The sequence below is a fragment of the Paroedura picta genome, chromosome 18, assembly GCF_049243985.1.
Source record: "Paroedura picta isolate Pp20150507F chromosome 18, Ppicta_v3.0, whole genome shotgun sequence".
NCBI classification, from domain to species: Eukaryota; Metazoa; Chordata; class Lepidosauria; order Squamata; family Gekkonidae; genus Paroedura; species Paroedura picta.
In genome coordinates this window covers 3,804,378-3,823,898 of record NC_135386.1, presented here as the reverse complement: position 1 = coordinate 3,823,898, position 19,521 = coordinate 3,804,378, and the positions used below count along the sequence as shown (strand labels likewise).

Sequence of the window (19,521 nt, the reverse complement as noted above, 5' to 3'; positions counted from 1 at the left end):
ACAACAGAGGCTACAGTGCGGAAACAAGACCCCGGACCGGGGAAGGTCGTGGGGGATGTTCTTGAAGGAGGCCGTCAACCCCGCCTTCCCTCGTTAAAAACAGCTGCGTCCTCACCAGCGTAGATTGTGCCATTGATCTCCACCGACATGTTAATGCTCCCGAAGCCAGACGGTGTCCAGTTCAACGCTGTGGCTGCTGCGGCTGCCGTGTCCGATTTATCTTCTGCTTGGGAAGGAAGAAAAAGAAGAGGCAGAGGTGTGAATCGTTAAAGACCCCTCAGTGCTCAGAACCAGGGTTCCCCGACACGACGCCCTCGCCACTCATGCTCCCTCCCGAACCTCGAGGAAGTCGTCTGCACTACGACGCATCGCCAGGAGAGGGAGCAAAGGTTTCATATCCCAGAAGTCTTAGGTAACATAGGAGGCTGCCTTGGAGGCGGCAGGGTACGCTTAATATTGCCGCGTTTCAGATTCGAATTAAGGGATCCTAAAAGTGAGCAGGCACTGTCCGGCACTCAGACCACTCCCTAAAAGGCTCCTTACTGAGACGGAGGAAAGACCAAGAGTCCAGGAGCAGCTTAAAGGCAAACAAGATTTGTGGCCAGGCAGGAGAAATTTGTGAATCAATGTCTACTTCTTCAGATATGGCGAGCATGAGGAATGTGCGGAACGTCTGCCTTAGTCCGAGGGGAGGATACTGCCCACTCCTCAAGGAGGGCCATGCCAGAGAAGCGCTCCTCTGCCCCTCACCTCGGCCGTTGATCTTGATCTTCATGGGCAGCTGCCGCGCCATGTTGAACAGGTTGCGCTGGAAGGCCTGCTGGACGAATCGCTGCTCTTCCTCCGTCATCCGCGAAACCTTCTCGGGGGGCTCCCCGGACTCCAGCCGCTCCCTCAGCTGCTCCAGAGTGGCCGTCCTGGCCGCTAAGGTGGCCTGCTGGTTGGCCAAGGCCACAGGCATGGCAATGCGGTTTGGTGTGGGCACGGTCACGGGGATGCCATCGCCTGGAGGAACCAAGAGAGGGTCTCAGGCGCCGAGGCTTTCAGCCGGGGCTGAACTCCGAGGACACGCTGGCCTCCCTGCTCACAAAACAGGGATGAGCCAACCACAGAAACACCAAATCTCCCAACAGAATTGGGTTCCTCGGCATAGACAAGATCTACCAGGTTTTAAAGAAGATCTATTAAGGATATATAATAATAATTTAGTATAATTAATAATTAATACATTGTAATTTAAAACATCCAAAAACTGCTTATCAATGTAAAAATTAACGCTATCTGTCTTGTCGTTACCTGCCCTGAGCAAACTGGCAAGGACCAGCTATATATATATTAAAAAGTTGTTGTTATTATTATTAAGATCTTGACCAGGCGGCCTGCCTCGACAGAAGGCTTAAAAAGATACAGATGAAAACACTTTACTCCCCTACAGGCATGATCAAATTTAAATAATTTGCCTCAGAGTTCCCCAACTTTCTGAGCCTGTGGAATCCTTTGGAATTCTGACACTGTCTGGTGGCTGCAGATGAAAAATGGCTGCCGCAGGAGGCGGAGCCAGCTACAAAATGGCTGCCGCAGGAGGCGGAGCCAGCTAACCCTGGTGAGATCAGGCTAGTGTGGGTTATCCAGGTCACAGCATTGTCTATTGCTAGGACTATTCTAGATATTATCTGCTTCCTTCTTCCATTTGCTACATTTTCCCGGTCGCGCAAAGCCATTCAACAATAAAACAAGCGTGCGAAAGCTGACCAATGATGCTATATATTCAAAATGTTCCAATCCTGGCCCTCGCCAACTAGCTGGTCCGCCAGCCTCTGGCCCCCTTAACATGTTAAAGAGTGATGGAAATGCCACGTTATCGGGCTGACCTTTCCTGAGAGCTGCCGCCGGAGACAGGTGAGGGCTGCTGGTGGTGCCGCTGGGGGCGAGGCTGACGACGGGGAAGCGGATCTTGGGGGGGCACAGGAGCGAAGGCGGGCCCCCCGTGGAGGCCGGGGAGTAGCTGAACAGGGAGGAGCTGTAGCTGGGCCGGCGGCCTTCCCGCCGGTTGCCGTCGATGGCGGCCTGCAGCTCCGCGGGGGAGCTTAAGGACTTCTTCTCACATTCGTAGGCATAGAGGTACTTCATATACCTAGAGGGGAAGCAAGGAAGCGTAAGGACCCGGGACTAGGTGTGCCGTTCTCCGCAGGCCACAGGCAGCAGGGGAAATGTAACTCTCGATGAGAAGCATTGGCTGAGCCAACCGGGGACATCTGGATGGATTAACTTGGAGGACACCAGTTGGATGCCGGCGTGCCCAGCCCAGGCTTGGTAGGGGCTCATGTGGAGGCTAGATATCTGGGAGGGGCACTCAAGGAGACGGGATTTATGTCTCCGTAGGGGACTGGCCATGCTTAGCCGGAACCCGGTTTGGGGAATAAAGGAATGGACCAGCCATGTCTCATGGCGTGCACCATTTCTTCAGCCCACACAGTCACACCTGCTTCCAAGCCTCCTATGCCCACCAACACTGCAGGTGGGGTGCAAGAAGACACTGAGCCCCACAACAGATCCCCTTTGGAGGAAAATGGGAGACAAAAGCAAACTAGAGGAATCAATTTATGCTTAGAGCTTTGCTGTGGAGACGAGGCCGGTAATGCACAGGACGAGCTAGATCCTGGGCTCCTGCTGGATCAGACCAGGGGTCCATCCAGTCCACACAGGGGCCAACAACTGGGCACAAAGACCGAGCCCTTCCCCTGATGTTGCCTCCTGGCTCTGGGATTCATGGAGGCCCCTCTTAGTCCCAAGCTAGTTGGCACTGATAGACTTCTCCTCCATGAATCTATCCGATCCCCCCTTTAAAGCTGCTTCTTCCTGTGGCCATCGCTACATCCTCTGGCAGCAAATTCCACATTTTGATTGCCCTTTGTGTAAAGAAGTATTTCCTCTTGTCCATCCTGAATGTTCCCTGAGCGGCGGCCCTTTCCTCTGGCTCAAGGACCCTTCCTTCCCCCGCAACACAACAGGCCGCTGTGTCCCTCTGCAGCAGCCTGAGCAATGCTGCTTTCCCCCCAAGCTCGGATTTTTACCCGGCGACATTCGAAGAGAATGGAGCCGCCCGCGAGAGCCTTACTGTGTGCGCAGTGTAAACGCGGCGCTGGTGATGGAGGTGGGGAGGTTAAGGCCTTTGGTGATCTCCCGCCAGATCTTCTTGTTGATGATTTCCACCAGCCCGCCTTTCTCGGTCACCAGCTTGTACAGCATGTACAAGTCCAGGATCTGCTTCGCCATGATGGGTATGCGGTTGATGGGCGTTCCTGCGGCCAGATTTTAAGAAGAGGGGGAGAAAAGAGAATGAGGAGCTGGTGGTGGTGGTGGGGAAAAACAGGGCAAGAACACAGGAACGTAAGAGAAACCATGATGGATCAGGCCAATGGCCCATCCGGTTCAACACTCTGGGTCATTGGTCAAAACCCAGGAGCCATCGGGAGGTCCACTAGCAGGGTCAGAACTCCAGAAGCTCTCTCTCTGTTGCCCCCAAAGCACCAAGAAGACAGAGCATCACTCCCCCAGGCATAAGAACATAAGAGAAGCCATGTTGGATGAGGCCAATGGCCCATCCAGTCCAACACTCTGCGTCACACAGTGGCCAAAACCCAGGGGCCATCGGGAGGTCCACCAGTTGGGCCAGAACTCCAGAAGCCCTCCCTCTGTTGGCCCCCCAAGCACCAAGAACAGCATCCCTGCCCAAACCAGAGTGTTCCATGGATATCTTGTGGTTCACAGCCACTGATGGACCTTGGCTCTCTACCTCTACCCAATCGAGGGCTGCTTTTCTCTGGCCGGCAGATGGTATTTTTGTGTTTTGAGCATCTGCCCCTGGGGGTGGCTCTGCCAGCCACCCTGCGCCCAAGGAGACGAGGCTAGGTCAAGGCAAGCAGCCTCTCTTGAGAAACGCTCTGACCGCTCCGCAGGCCCTTTCTAAGCCGACGGCTGTGGGCAACCCGGCTCCCAAAGCAAGCTGCACGAAACTCAGATCGGGATAGGAAATGCCAGAGAGGAGAGATCACCCCGATGAGCGCCTGCTGCAGGAAACAAAAAGAAGCCCTTGGACTAAACACCCGAGACGCTGCCCGCGGGACAGGTTTCCTGGAAGCCTAAATCATATCCCCCAGGCTCCTTGACATTCCTTTGAGGTCTGCCCAAGAGGTCCCATTCCGCTTGGGCACCTCGCCAACTGGCTGGCAAACCCAGGTTTGGCCCCGGATTGTGAGTCTGCTTGGCCCGCCAGCCGGGATCTGAAACTCTGGCCCAGTGTGAGAGTCTCTGCTTGGCAGGCAGAAGGTCCCAGGTTCAATCCCCGGCATCTCCAGTTAAAGGACCAGGCAGGAGGGGATGGGGAAGGCCTTGATCTGGGACCCTGGCTCAGGGGCAGAGCCTCTGCTTGGCAGGCAGAAGGTCCCAGGTTCAATCCCCGGCATCTCCAGCTAAAGGACCAGGCAGGAGGGGATGGGGAAGGCCTTGATCTGGGACCCTGGCTCAGGGGCAGAGCCTCTGCTTGGCAGGCAGAAGGTCCCCGGTTCAATCCCCAGCATCTCCAGTTCAAAGATCTGGAAGGTGGTGATGGGAAAGACCTCCACCTGAGCTGCTGACCATGATGGACCAAGGGTCTGATTCAGCATAAGGCGGTTTCATATCGTCAAGCATTTCTGAGAAACGTACTTGTGCCCTCCCTCAAGAGCCAGAACAAGCCAGGCGCGTGAAAATGTTAACAGTGATTAAATCCCCAGAATGCCTGGCGGGCACATCGAGCCCATGCACTCCGAGGCTCCCTGGGGGAGCCCTGCAGTGTGCCTAATTCCCACCCACTCTTCCTCAATCCAATTTGGCGAATGGCATTAATTTCTCCCTAAGCAAGCTTAACCCAGTGACCAGATGGGGCGGACAGAGAGTGAAAGGGGAGGAAGGTTGTTAGGAAACCCCCAAGTAGCAGGAATGGTCCTAATGCTGGAGAAATCCGGAAGGGGTTGGCGTCTACAGCATGCGTATTTTACGATGCCGCTGAATTACTACTTAGGTTTTTGTTACGTTTTACGCTGCTAATGTTGATGTTTATCGTGTTCGTTTTAATTCACGGTTCAATTCTTAAGCTATGATGTACACTGCCCTGAGCCACTGTGGAGGACGGTATAGAAATGCAATACATTTTTAAAAATTTATTTATATTTCAATTTATAGGCTGCCCCTCTTCTCCTCTTGGTCTAAGGGCAGCTATTGCGGTTAAAAACCAACACAGTCAATTTAATCTTTAAGAAAATACAATAATCATCATTGTAATATTGATTGATTGATTGATTTAGATTTTTATACTGCACTTCCCTACTGCTCTGGGCGGTTTACATAAAACATTTCGAAACATTCACATAGAACACTCTCAGAATAGTTCGGCACCTTAACAGAGAAGACAGAAATAGACCTAAAATAGATAAAATAGACCCCCCACGTGCTTCTCCCTTCCTCGATTAGGTCCTCACAACAACCCAGCAAGAAGTCCAGACGACAGGAGATTCGAATTCGGGTCTCCCAGCCTCTCTCACCATCACACTGGCTCTGGATGCCGTAGGAGGGAAGAGTTAGAATTCTATTTTTCGGAACGCCTCTCTAGAAGCTACGGATTCCTCTGCGCCTTCTTTCGCCTTACGCCGTTCAGACCCGAAGACTCACAATTGGGTCATGGGCCAAGTACGGTTCTGAAGGCGCAAAGGGGAAGCTAAGTTTTGACCCGTGGGTTTCCACAGGTGCAGGTAGGGAAACGAGAGGAGCCTTTTACAGCACTTGCACAGAAAGCCCTTTCATGAACATCTCGGTTCTGAAAACGGGGAAAGCGAACAGGAAAAGCAGAAAAAAACTAGCATCATGGGATGCAGAGAGAGAGAGAGGGAGGCGGAGCGGATCTTTTCACAGCCGGCTGCAAAACCTTGTCAGGGCCCATGATGGATTACTGTCATCTGGCAGGAGGGGGGGATTAATGATCCGGGAGTCAGAGGGGAGAATTCCAGCGGGAAAGGTCACTGACCTGGGGCACGGCCCGAGACTTGTTGGCTTTTGATGGCAAACTCATTTTACTGTACTTTCTCAGCAACGTGCCCTCCACCTCTCCTCCCCCTTCCCCGCGCCCACCCACCCGCCCGCCCCAATGCACAGAAAGGGCCTTATGCACACATTGTGGGCGATCGAGACTCTTGCGGGCCCACGGAGGGGTGGGTGGGTGTTTCCTCTGCTCTTGGATTCCGGGCCTCCTTCCCCTCCCACTAACGCAGCCCACCCCCAATCCCAAGCTGCCTCACCTTTGGTACCGAGTAATCAAAATCAGACAGGGGCCTTGGACACGGGTAATAAACAGCGGGCTGCTTTTCAAGACTCGGAGAGCCTGACGCCTTTTGCGGCCGAATCCCCAGGCGATGAATTCTCCTCGAAAGACAGGGTGTGTGTGTGTGTGTTTGGCAGTGCAAACTAACCCTTTAACGCAAACCCAAATTGTTCGGTTTCTACGCAGGCGGAAAACGTGCACCGTTCTGAATCAGCCACAAAAATCACTGGGGTAAAGCATTAGGGGCTGTGCATGAATCATTAGGGGCCACATGGAAGAACCCCTGAAATTTTTTCCAGGCTTCAAGGAAACCCCGGAAGGGCTGACCTGCCCCTTCAGAGAAGTGGGCCCGGAGGTAAGATATGGGAGCCAGGCTATCAATCCATCGATCGCTTATTGTTTCCGCCAGGGAGAAAGAGATGAGGCCTGTAGAGTAACAAGGGAAGTAGGATCCAGGGACATGTAGTCGTAACTTTTGGGAAAGATTGCAGAACCCCTGGGGAGCTCTCGTGGAACCCCGGCTGGGAACCCCCCCCCCACAATTAAATTTGTACTAATGCTTCTAGTAGAGGACTAAGTCCATGCTAGATTTTTAATATTTCCACCTTGCGTCTCCATCTAAAACAGGGGTAGTCAACCTGTGGTCTTCCAGACGTCCGTGGACTTCAATTCCCATGAGCCCCTGCCAGCATCTGCTCATGGGAATTGTAGGCCACGGACATCTGGAGGACCACAGGTTGACTACCCCTGATCTAAAAGACTCAAGACTTCACTGACGTAGCCTTCTGAATCCACTCCCTCCCGCCAAGACCGGAAATGTTCCAATTGTGGTTTGTGGCCAAGAGGGTTCCAGGCCCGCCTGGACAGAGGAGAAGAGATCGCTTTATCAATTGGGTCGGAGTTCAGGCAAAGCGAGCGATGAGGAAAGAGGAAAAGACCGACAGAGGGTTAACAGGAGCTGGGAGGAAGACTGTCGCGGGGGGGGGGGGGGGAGATTTGGGATGGTGTGTTCTCTTACACGGAGTCTCCAAATTCTGCATCCGGGTGGCAGTTTGTTCTGTGCCAAACCAGGAATGCTTAAGAGATGGGAGCGCATTTAATCGCAGCTGTATTTGGCTTTCCAAAGCCAGGAGGCCAGAGATTTTGGGGGGTGTTTGTATTGAGTCCCGGCCATGGGTTTTTTGCTCTGGTCGAGGGTCGTGACCACAGGTCCCCCTCAGACATCCCCTCCATGGCCTGAACCAGCCTGGCCTCTCTAAGGGCCTTAAGCTAAGTTTCTGTTAAATTGTTGTGTTGTTTAGAACCGCTGTTGGGCTGTTATTGTTGTATTTGACTACGTTATATGTTTATTTGTTCCATTTGTCCCCCTGTAATGTTGTATGGAAACCGCCCTGAGCCATATGGGAGGGTGGTATGGAAATCTAATGAATGAATGAATGAATGAAACGCAGCAAAACAGAGGGGAAGAAAACAGTTCTCTTCCTCACCCCCTGCAGAAAACTTCAACACTTTCTCCCCCATCTCACCCCTAACCACTGTCCCACTTCCGCCTCCTGACATCGCTGCTGTGGCTTGTGCTACTGTCAAAGCAGAGCTGGGACGGGAGGCAATTAATCATGTTATATTTGACGCGAGGCCCGGTTTCTTATCTGCCCTTGTGGAAGTGCCACGGCTTCCCCTGTCCCCCCGTCAAATAACGAGACTCTGATGGATCACAGCCGTGGCACGGGGTGAGTCGCCCCGTCCAAAGTGCACCGTGCTTTCCCAAACGTCACCACCCGTTTCCCCATGGCTGCAAGCACCCTGAGCCCTAAGGGAGCCGTCGCACCTCCAGCGTCGACCCTTCGCCGAGACTGCAGGTCTTCGTGCTAAGCTTCTCCGGCCTTCCGCCGCTCAGCGGCTGACCGGCACAGCTGGGTTTAATAGACTTCATTCTCCCAACGACTTTGCCAGATGCTCGGCTACTGGTGGGGCTTTCGGCCCTCTGACCCTTGAGCTGACTCCTCTTCCCTAGCGAAATCTTAAGCTGAAGCCCAGGGTTTCTTCCTCCGGGGGAAAGAGAAGAAAGCATCTCAAGCGGTTCCCTGTTGACGTCTCGGGGCCGATGTGTTGACACCCCCAGACGTCCCGCTTCGGGGATGAATCGGAGACCTCCGGCGATGTCGTGGGCTGGAAGACCTACTTTCAACAGAAGACCTCCTTACGGCGCCTGAGTTCTGGCCACTGCATAACACGGACTGTTGGACCGAGTGGGCCACTGGCCTCAACGGACACGGATTCTCTTATGTTTTTCAATGTTTCAAATCCTTCGCCAGTGACAGCGAATCACACCAAGAAGTGGGGAGGCTGAGCAAGGGGAGGGCTTTTCGGGTATTCCCTAGATAGGCAAGATAATGGCCACTGGTGCCGGCAGATAAAAAGAGCCCCGCTCCAAAAGCTTTCATCAATATCAGCGCTTCGGAGGAAAGCTTCCCCCCACATCTGAAGACGTGCCGATAAGGCGCACAACAGCAGGAAGGCATTAAAACCACACGCTCGGGCTTACAAAGCCCCCTCTATGTATATACACATCAAAACCAGATTTGACAAGCCACCTGGGAAAACGAAGGTCACGCACAAGCCTTGAACGGCAGCAGTGTACCACAACCAGAGGCGTCTTTCCCGTTTTACGAGAGCGGCCACAAAGGGGGCGCTTCGAAAGAATAAAACGATCCCGCCCGGACACCGCGGCGTTTGTCGTCCTGACAAACGCGCGTCTCCGAATTCCAGAATGAATCCGTTCCCTCGCGTATGAGCGTTTCCCTCAATTGCAAGAGGGCTTTCACAACGGCCGAAGGTTCGCCATGATGCGGCAACGCGGCGGCCACCGTCTCTTTTGGGGTCGCCGCGAGACGGCCGTTCCACTCACCCCTTTTCTGCATGAAAACGAAGAGGTCGTCCAGGAATTTCTTCCGCTCGGGGTCGCCGTCCAGTTCGTACAGCTAGGGATAAAGGGAGTGAAATTTAGGTCTGGCAAGGAGCGGGAGGGGACAGAAGACGCCTAATAAGCCCCCCTCTCCCTTCCCTCGCCCTCCTAAATTATGATTCACAGATGGGGCTCTGAAGCTATGGAGTTGCTGGCTGCTGGAATTCACGGGCCTATTGTCCTGTTAATTTTATTCACTGATTATGAATTTTAGTGTATTGAATGCTAGCCGTGTTCACCACCCCGAGAGGGCGAGTGCTGAGCGGGGTGGTATGAAATCAAACAAAGACAGAAGCTGCTTATTGGTATCTCCCTTTTCACTCCCCAGGGGAGTCTCAAAGAGGCTTGTATAATTGGCCCACCCTCCTTCTCCCCACAACGGACACCCTGAGAAGTAGGTGAGGCTCAGAGAGAACTGGGACTGGCTCTTAACCGCTATAGCAAGCTGGCTCTCATTTGGTGAGACAACAGGGACTTTGATGGAAGACAGAAAAGAACAGAGAGAGGGCTAGAAGCAGGTTTAGATTGCAGGCTCCTAAGCCAGAGAACCATCCTCCGGTCATTTTGGTAGACAAAGAGATGCCAGCTCGGATCCTCAACCTTGCTTCGGCTTGCCCCTCTCTTCATCGGTTTTAATTATTTGTTTGTCAGGTTTCTACCCCGGCCTTCCTCCGAAACGCCCGTCCCCGTCTTTCCCTCGCAACAACCCCATGACGTCTAGGTAGGCCGAGAATACGGCTTGCCCAAGTTCCCCGCAGCGTGTTGTGCAAAACTGCGCTGGTTCCGAAACTGAAGGCAACAACACCCACCTTGGCAAAGTCCCGAGACACTTCTCTTCCTCTGCTGCTGTCCGCTTCTTCGCTCCAGCTCAGGTTCCCGTTCTTTGAAAAAGAGAGAAGGAAGGAAATTACCGGGACGTGGCATGGCCAAATACAAAAGGACATCCTGCTTTTACTTCCAAGAATCCCGGAAGAGAGCGCGGGGCGGGTGGCCGTGTTATGGTGGCCGAAAAGGGACGGGGCACCTTGAAGGCTAACAAAAGGTATGGGTGGGCAGGAGTTCCCCCCTGCTCCCTTCTCTAGATGCAGCTAGAAGGGCAGTCCCTCCTGTCCTGGAATCTTGAAGACCGGAGCGATTTCATATACGAGGACAGATGGAATTCCCTTCTCGCTGCATCTGAAGAAGGGAGGAGCGGACAGACGAAAGCTCCTATCCTGCCACAAATTTTGTTAGGTTCCACGGAGGCTCCTGGATCCCCACAAGACAAGGTCATGCGACCTGGCTGTTCCAGAGACGGCCAAGGGATTTCAGCCGTGGCTGTATCATTTTGTCAGCCAATCAACCCATTATTCCTCGGATGGCAGGCAAAACAGGAAGCCAGGACGGAAATGGGCCGCAAACTAGCCGCAGGCTGGCGTTTTGCCTTGCCCCAGACCGGAGCCAACCTGTTAAGGCCCCTAAATACATACCTGAATGAACCGGGCTGTACTGGATGCTCAGAAGCTGTTAACCACAGGTGATGGAAGGACAGGTGTGTGTGTGTGTGTGTGGGGGGGGACATTTCAACCAAATATAAGGTTCTCTCCCTGATAGGCGCACATCCAATTTTGGAAGGACGGGCATCAAAGTTGTGGTTAGAGCTGCGGAACTCCGGTGGCCTCGGGCCAGTTCTCTCAGAGCTCCTCCAGCCCCACCTCCCTCCTGTTGTGGGGAGAGGAAGGCAACTGCGAGCGGCCCTGAGACACATGAGACCAGTTCTCTCAGAGCTCTCTCACTCATTCCAAAGGGTGCCTGCTGTGGGGCGAGGAAGAGAAAGGACTTTGCGAGCTGCTCTGGGACGCCTTAAGGTAGTGAAAAGCGGAGTATAAAAGAACAGCTCTTCTTTTATACCTCACTTTTCTCCAGGCTTCCTGGGGGGAGGGGAGGAGTGGGGAAATCCAACCCGGTCCTCCGGTTCAGAGTCTGCTGCTCTTAACCACTATGCCATGCTGGCTCCCCGCTCTCTCCCTCCAAAAGTGGGGATCTGAACATGGGTCTATCCAGGATCCTAGTTTTGGCGAACTATCTGGCCCACTGGGACTGTCCTTTAATTCGACTTTTACAAACATCCGAACGGGTTAACCGCACCAGGAGGAAGTGGAAACCAAGCATCAAGCCCCTAATCGTGGTGGGAAAACGGGGAAAGGCCCGGCAGCCATCTGAAGTGCAAACACCGGCCGTGAAAAGGTAGCCAGGGCAACCGGCCAAGAAGCCACCCTGGGGGGAGATCAAACATCGCTGGCTGCTCCGGATCGCCCACCCGCCATCTGGGAGCAGAGGAGGCAAACCGCAGAGATCGCCAAGCAGATAAAAAAAAAAAAACGGCCGCTGAAATTCGGCAAACACACACACAAAAAATAGGGCTTTTTTTTTTGCTTTAAAAAAGCCCCAGGTCCGCTTTAATGTCCGAGGTCTTAGCGGCATCTGGCCGTGACACGGATGCTGAATTAGCAAGATGAATAGCCGCTGTCAGAGTCCGGCCGCACCCCCCCCTTCCCCGCCCCCCCCCCCCCCCGGACACAGCAACTGGTCTCCCTAATGCCTGCTGATTTCGTTTGAGCCCGTAATTCCTACTGGAAAGTCAGTTATCTGGGGAGCCCCCGCCGGCTGAAAGATATTTAACAGGGGGGATTACTGCCACTTCTGTTGTGTCAGCTGTTTATCCCAGCAGGCCCTACCCGACGCCTCTCTCTTCAAGAAGGGTGCTGAGAACCAAGCCCGGCTCAACCAGGGTGGGGGTGGGGGTGGGCTGGTTGCACCCCTGTGCTTTGCTCCCCCTTTTCCTCCGTGTAGCGAAGATTGTCTGACAGATTCTTGGTGTGTGTGTGTGTGTGAATTCTGCTTGCCAAAGAAGCTAATTAACGAGAATGAGAATTTGTGGGGAGAGAGCTCAGCTCGCAAGCCTGGAGAAAGCCTGCAATTTGGGGGGGGGGGGTGTAGAAAAGGCTGCATTTGAGAGAGAGAAAGGAAACAGGAATAACTTGTTTTTCTCGTGAGTCAACAGACATCAGGACTGCCCCTGGCAAGAATCAACTGGAAACAGCCCACCAAGGATCTTCTGGGCCTCCAGCCCAGATCTAGTGCAGGGGTGGCCGAACGGTAACTCTTAAGAGGTGGATGGATTACAATCGCCACGAGCCCCTGCCAGCAGAGTGGGTGGCATGAGAGAACTCTGGGTGAGACTCCTGGAGAGCAGCTGCCGGTCAGAGTAGGAGATATGAGAGACCTCTGGGTGAGACCTTGGAGGGCAGCTGCTGGTCAGAGTAGGAGATACGAGAGAACTCTGGGTGAGACTTTGGAGAGAAGCTGCCAATCAGAGTAGGAGATACGAGAGATCACTAGCTGAGACCCTGGAGAGCAGCTGCCGGTCAGAGCAGGAGATATGAGCAGAGTAGGAGACTCAGCATAAGGCACGTTCCTGAACACCTGATGACAGACCCCAAAGTGCTGCTTTCAACTGTTCCCTAGATATATCTGAGCAGGAAACTGCAAAACAGTTTCATCTACGCAACAGAAATGTCAAAATCTCCACCCACTCTCCCCAGATGAGATGCTTGGCCATTGTGAGACGGTAGTCCTGCCCGGTGGGTTTTAGAACGGCACACGCAAGCACTCCTAAACGGTTCATTCTTTTTTTAAAAGTTGCAAGCCCCCCTCCCCTCCCAAAAAAGCCCTGCAGGCAACATTCCCCCCCTTTCCCTCCACCCCAATGCACCCCCTGAGGTTAGTTAGCTATCAAAGCTCTCCTCCCCAGAGCCTGCCTGCCTGACTTTACAGAAGCAATTAAACCAGCGGCTATTTTAGGATTACTCCCGAGCCACCTGGAACATCTTATTAGAGTGGAATTCAGATGTCCAAAACAATTCCAGTTTCCCTGCCCACCCCCCACCCACAATGAAGACAAGTTAACCCTTTCTTTCCTCAAGGGGAGACGCAAGAACTCTCGGAGACGTTAGTGTATTTCTTGTGACTGATTCTTTCCTTTGTCACCTGGTGGGCATCCCGTGTTTCAAAGCAGCTTGGCCTTCAGAAGGTCCCAGGTTCAATCCCCGACATCTCCAGTTAACAGGACCAGGCAGGAGGGGATGGGGAAGGCCTTGATCTGGGACCCTGGCTCAGGGGCAGAGCCTCTGCTTGGCAGGCAGAAGGTCCCCGGTTCAATCCCCGGCATCTCCAGTTAAAGGACCAGGCAGCAGAGGATGGGAAAGACCCTTGACATCTGCTGCCAGTCTGAGTAGCCGATACAGATCTCAATGAACCAAACATCTGATTCACTACAAGGCAGCTTCACACGTTCACGTGATTAAAACACAGGCTTTCACAGCTTATAAAATCTACTGCCGCAAGCTCCGTAAACTGACATACACCCGAAAGCAGCTTCCGAACAGCATCCAAGGGTGGGCCAACCCATGACGCGCTACTTTAATTTAGTCCACTAGGCGACGGACGCCCAGCCTTGAGTGAAGGAAATGGCTTCCGGGGGAGCCATTTTGACACCGTCCCTCCGGCTAAGCTGCCGGCGCCGAGTTGAAGAGGAGAGGGAAGGAGGGAAAAGGATTATCAGAGAATCAGCAGAAATTCCTCCTGTGGGCGGAGAAGAGCCTAAGGAAGTGAACCGGAGGCTGTTAGGAAATAAAAACTGTTGGGAGCACAGAACTTTGGTAAGATCACGAGGGCGGCTCTGGGTTGGGAGCTCACAAACGTGGCAGGGAGAAGAGGGACCAAATTGCCCCAGAATTTCCGCTTGGATTTATAAGCTGCCTTCTCACCGGGACTCAAAGTGGTTTACGTGGTGCAGATCGATAGCTGGAGCAAAGCTTGCCCCCAATCCCCCTATATTCCCCACTCCCCCCCACAAGGTTTCCTTTTTAGACAGGGCAGCTTCTGGATATTTCTCGTCCTCGTCTTTTGTAACCTGGATAGCTTTTCCTAACTGCAAAAACCTAAGAACGAGGTCTGAATCCAGCGGCACCTTTGGGACCAGCCAAGTTTGATTCCTGGTGGAAGCTTCTGGGAGCGTGTGATCCTTCGGTGAGCACGCACACGAAAGCTGATCCCAGGAATAAAACTTGGTTCATCTTAAAGATACCGCCGGACTCAAAACTTCGCCGGCCTTCAGGGTCCCGCCGGACTCAACCGTTGGTCTGCGGCTCCGGGTCAAGGTGGCGTCTCCACCTGCATCAACCTGCAAAACAATCTAAGTTATCGATTCTGCTTTGCACCTTGCTGGGGGTATTTTTAGATCCCGTCAGCTGCCCGCCGACACTGAGAGCCCACGGCAGAAAGGCGGGGTTAAAAATAGCCTAAAATAAATAAATGCAAAACTTGCCAGGGAGTTCTGCCCGCGCAGCAGTTTCCCCTCCCGGGAAACCTGAGAGCCGCCTCAGCTATGCCTAAAATGGGGGGGAGGGGGTTAACAAGGAGTGACATGGAGACATTATCCCCCCTCCCCTAATAAAGTCCCCCGCCCCCACCCCATTTCTCTTCCTTTAGAGCATGGCAAGCTGCCGCATTGGTCCCTCCGGCTGCAGCCCCTTGCCGATGGAGCCCAGATGGGTTTGGGAACTGCTAAGGAGGCGAGAAGGGGGTGAGGGGAGGGGGGCTTTCTTTGGGGATTTGCCAGCCTCTTGACAAGAGGCCGACACGTCCCTCCTCGTTTTGTGCTGACAAGATTCTCACCGCCCCCGTGTCAGAAGCCGAGCCGAGCCCTTTTGTCCGAGGCTGTGTTCTACAATTATTTACTCGGGCGCCGGGTGGGAGGCCGAATGGAATTCGAGGCAGCCGACCGACCGCCGTCGGGCGTCCCGAGCAGCCGAGGGCGCTCCGGGGATCTTTAAGTTGGCTTTGCCGCCGAGGGAAATGCAAGTTAAGAACAAAACAAAACAAAAAGAAGGACGGGGAGAGAGGAAACGGAAAGAACATGGGACCATTCTAGTCCAGTATTCTGTCTCGCACGGCGGCCGACCGGGTCCCTTGGAGGGCCGACGATGGGGCAGAGAGGCCGAGCCCTTCCCCAGATGTAGCGCTGTAATGCTGGGTCTCGGATGCTTAAGTGCCTCTGAATGTGGAGGTTCCTCTCAGTCACCCTGGCTAGAAGCCACCGATGGATCTAGCCCTCCCTTAATCTAATCCCCTTTGAAAGCAGTTTATCCCTGTGGCCCTCACTATATCCTCTGGCAGCAAATGCCATGTCCTATCAGTCTCTGTGCAAAGAAGTTATTTCCTTTAGTCCGTCCTGAACCTGCTCCCCAGCAGATTCACTGGATGCCCTCGAATTCCAGTAGTTTAGCAAAAGGAGGAAAAGTTCCGGCTTGCCTCTGCCTGTCTCTACAGAGGGACTTCCTCGGGGGTCTCCCTTTCAATTCCTAACCAGGCCCGACCCGGCTTAGGTCTCAAGATCTAACAAGGCCTTCCCCTTGACGCTGCCCCCTGGCCCTGGGGATCCGGAGGTTGACTGTCTCTGAACATGGAGGTTCCCCTTAGCCACCACGGTGAGCAGTTTTCATCTCAATCCCTTTGCTAATAATCCTAGACTTTGCCTTTCCTACCAGCCAGGTTGACGCTTTCCTGGAGCTCTCTGCTACGACCCCGAGATCTTTTCCCCAGCAACTTCAGACCCCATTAGCCTGTATTTGATGGGTTTTTTGGTCTGAATCTGATTTTTTTCCTGACCCCATGTACACCACCTGGTTGGTGCGCCAAAGCTCCCGGCACGACACATGTGAGATGAGTTCTTTGACTTATTTTATAGCATGTTATAAATTTCATGGGGTGTTTTCTGGAGGCTGCATAACGTGGGGGCTTGTGGTTCGAACTTCCTCCAGCCCCCCTGCTGATGCTGGGGTGGGAGGGGGAGGGCATGACTCTCCCTTTACTCTCCTCTTCCGGTCCCTCCTAATGCTGGCTAGGCAGCTAACTCTGCCCCCACCCCACCCCGCAAGCTCTCTCCTCTTCGCCCATGGTCTGCTCTACCCCCTTCGAGGTGGGAGGCGTGGAATCTTTTGATCCCTCTCGGCTTATCTGACGGAAAACCATTACCGCTTGGCCAAGCGATGCAAATTGGGTTCTTTACCTAATCGGCAAGCACACGCTCTGGATCTTTAAAAAAAGAAGGAGGAGGGGGAAAAGGCCCTCCCTTCTGCACCTCATTACCATCTAGACCGAAACGGTATTCTTGCAACTCCACACTCAGAGACACCAATCCCTGCCCAAAAGCAGTCCCTTCTGAGCAAGGCACACGGAGGAAACGCCACTGGAAAGCTGCCAGCCCCTTGCGCGAGTCAGTCCGTGAACTCCCTCAAGCACAGCGCTCAGACACCCGTTCCCCCGTTGACTCAGCATCTGGGGGGGGGCCAGGGGGGGAGACTGGGACTTCCGCCAATTGCATCACCCTGCAAGGGTTGCTTTTGCAACACCCAAGTCCTGCAGCGGAACACACGCGGCCAAGGCGGTCGTGCCAAGGCTGTCGATGCGAGACAAACGGATGAGGGATTCCCGGGGCCTTCTGGGGCCTGAAAAGCTCCCCGCAGCATCGTGGTGCCCCTGAATAAATCGAGGGTGCGGCCTCATGTGAAAAACACAGAGATACGATAAGCGCTGGTTGAGGTGCGGAAAAGGGGACCGGGAAAGATTAAGGGGAAGGGACACCGTCCCTAGGAAGGAAGGTTAAAGAGGTCAGGGCTCTTTAGCCTGGGGAAATGATGATTTAAGGGGTGATGTGAGCGGGGCTTACAAATGAGGGGGAAGGAATAAGGATAAATAAAATTGTGCATCAGCTAGAAGAAGTAGGGGAAGATCTGTTCTCTCACTGGCAGTCTTCAAGCAAAGGTTGGATACACACTTTTCTTGGATGCTTTAGGATGCTTAGGGCTGATCCTGTGTTGAGCAGGGGGTTGGACTAGATGGCCTGTATGGCCCCTTCCAACTCTATGATTCTATGACTAAATGGCCTGTATGGCCCCTTCCAACTGTATGATTCTAGGATTCTATGACTAGATGGCCTGTATGGCCCCTTCCAACTCTATGATTCTAGGATTCTATGACTAGATGGCCTGTATGGCCCCTTCCAACTCTATGATTCTCTCGTGGGAATGCGAGGAAACTGATGGGCCCCGGGCTTGGACCGATCGAAGGAGGCCCTCCTTTGCCCAAAGACGGATCCACACGTGGAACCCGCTACCCCACTTTGGCCGCCCCCGGCCTAACGGGCCACTGAGAGTCAGCTGCGTCTCGACAACGTTCCCCACAAACACCAGGAGCCCCACGGGACGCACCCAGCCCGCTTTAAACAACCAAAGCGTTCCCACTGACCTGCTTGAGCTGCTGCTCGTCCAGCCGCCACATCTGCCTCCCCGACAGGGCGCCGGAATACAGAACGCTCGGTGCCTCTTTACCCTGCTCTTCCTTCCCCTGGTGTCCTCGCGGCACCCCGAGGGCCGGCAGGGGGTGCGAGGACGACGCCGTTCTTTGGTTGTGGGCCCCCGCTTTGGACGCCTGGAAATACTTCAGGGCGGCGCGGGCGTCCTTGCCGTGCGCCGGGGCGGCAGGATCGTCCTCCAGGTCGCCGTCTTCTTCCAAGTCCTCATCGCCTTCCTCCTCGTCCTCGTCCTCCTCTTCCGAGTTCACGCTGCTCTGGTCGAACGTTCGGGCGGCCCCGAAAACAGGGGGCACGCGAGGCAGGGGAGCGTGGGCAGCGCCGCCGGGAGGCTTGCCGGGGGCGGCCGAGAGCGCCGGGGGCGGCGCCGCCAGCGGCTGGCCGTAGTGCGGTGGAGCTTCCCTCGCCTGCCGCTGCTGCCTTTCCCGGGAATCCATGGGCAGAGGCGCCTGCTGCTGCAGCTGCTGCTGCTTCTGCAGCTGCTCCACCACGGCCTCCAGCTTCATCCCGCCGCTGACATGTCTCTGGCGAGGGGGGTGTCCTGCCGGGTCGGACTCCAGCTAAAGCGGCCGGAGAGGGGCGAAATCTGAAACACAAATATTTGACCCGGGTGAGCGACGCGCAGGGCGAGGGGGAGACTTTCGGAGCGACGCCCCGGAGGAGGAATCCAGGGGAGCCGCCAAGCATTTCCCCTCGGCTCTAATCAAGGGGACGGCGGGGCAAAGTTGGACCGGGAAAGTTGTATTCGAGGTCTGCGCTTTCGCGTGCACGCACAGGAGATGCCGGGTGTCTGGGAAAGCGCGTTCCCCTGAATAAAACCTGGTTGATCTTCAAGGCGCTGCCAGACTCCAACTTTGCACTAATGCCTCAGACGGCCACGGCCGCAGACCTGAATCTATCGCCTGTCTGCATCTTTTGCAAGCATGCTTTCCCCTACTCCTCCCGCCTTCTGACTGGGATAACAGGAATTCATTTCTTCTCCGACTTGCCAAAGCTTCTACCCTGAACCCCTTCTTGGCCTCTAAGGTGATCCAGCTAGCCTCGTCTCTGGAGAGCTTGGAAGCTAAGCAGGTCATCCCTGGTTAGGATTTGGACGGGAGATCTCCAAGGAATAGCAGGCTGGTGATCTCTGAACGCCCTTTGACGTGGAAAGCTGTGGGGTGGCCACAAATCACCTTCCCGTCCCTTTCAGCCACCAAGTTACTACAGGATTCAAAATGCAGTGTTCCGTCGCATGGCATCACGGCTATCCTCCGAAATGACCTTCACGAGAAAGCCTCACTTTTTCAGTCAATTCGGGGCTGCTTTCCCGACTCCTTGACCACCCCGTCCCCATGGCTCTGCTATCTGTAGGAAGGGAGCGTCGTTCTCCCGTCTGCCAAATATTCTAAATATTTACTGTGTTTACGATATTACATTTCCCGAGCGCACTGGTGGGAAGGCTTATCCGGCCGGGCGGCCCCTGGGCAGGAGGCAAAACCCCGATGCAAATATAATTTCCGGGAAACAATGACCATTTACGCGACGCCGACATAAACGGCGTCATCAAACCGCCCAGGTGTGCTTTCGGAATGAATCGCGTGGGAAGGTTCTTGACCTAGGCCGGCCGCTTTCAACCTTTTGACCGCGGAGGAGCTCCTGAAATAATTTTTCAGACTCCGAGGAGCCCCGGAAGTGAGGTCAGATGGCCCCACCCCCATGAGCAACATCCTTACCCACACCCTTAGCCCTGCTTTTGCTCCCTCCCCCAGCATTGACTACTACTATAGTGGCTCTGCCCCATGTAGG

At 54.3% G+C, this 19,521-nt stretch overlaps 1 protein-coding gene across 1 annotated transcript in view; it reads right to left on the bottom strand.

Annotated features, from left to right (window-relative positions):
• ARID3B (AT-rich interaction domain 3B) overlaps nt 1–19,521 on the bottom strand; it is a 28,213-nt gene that overhangs the window by 4,635 nt on the left and 4,057 nt on the right. Inside the window, exons 2-8 of the mRNA XM_077318016.1 lie at nt 17,670–18,319; nt 10,130–10,201; nt 9,264–9,336; nt 3,119–3,302; nt 1,872–2,134; nt 751–1,005; nt 116–223 (exon numbers count right to left, since the gene is read on the bottom strand). Of these exons, the coding sequence (XP_077174131.1) occupies nt 116–223; nt 751–1,005; nt 1,872–2,134; nt 3,119–3,302; nt 9,264–9,336; nt 10,130–10,201; nt 17,670–18,239 (1,525 nt within the window). The 5' untranslated portion in view covers nt 18,240–18,319. The remainder of the gene's footprint in view (nt 1–115; nt 224–750; nt 1,006–1,871; nt 2,135–3,118; nt 3,303–9,263; nt 9,337–10,129; nt 10,202–17,669; nt 18,320–19,521) is intronic.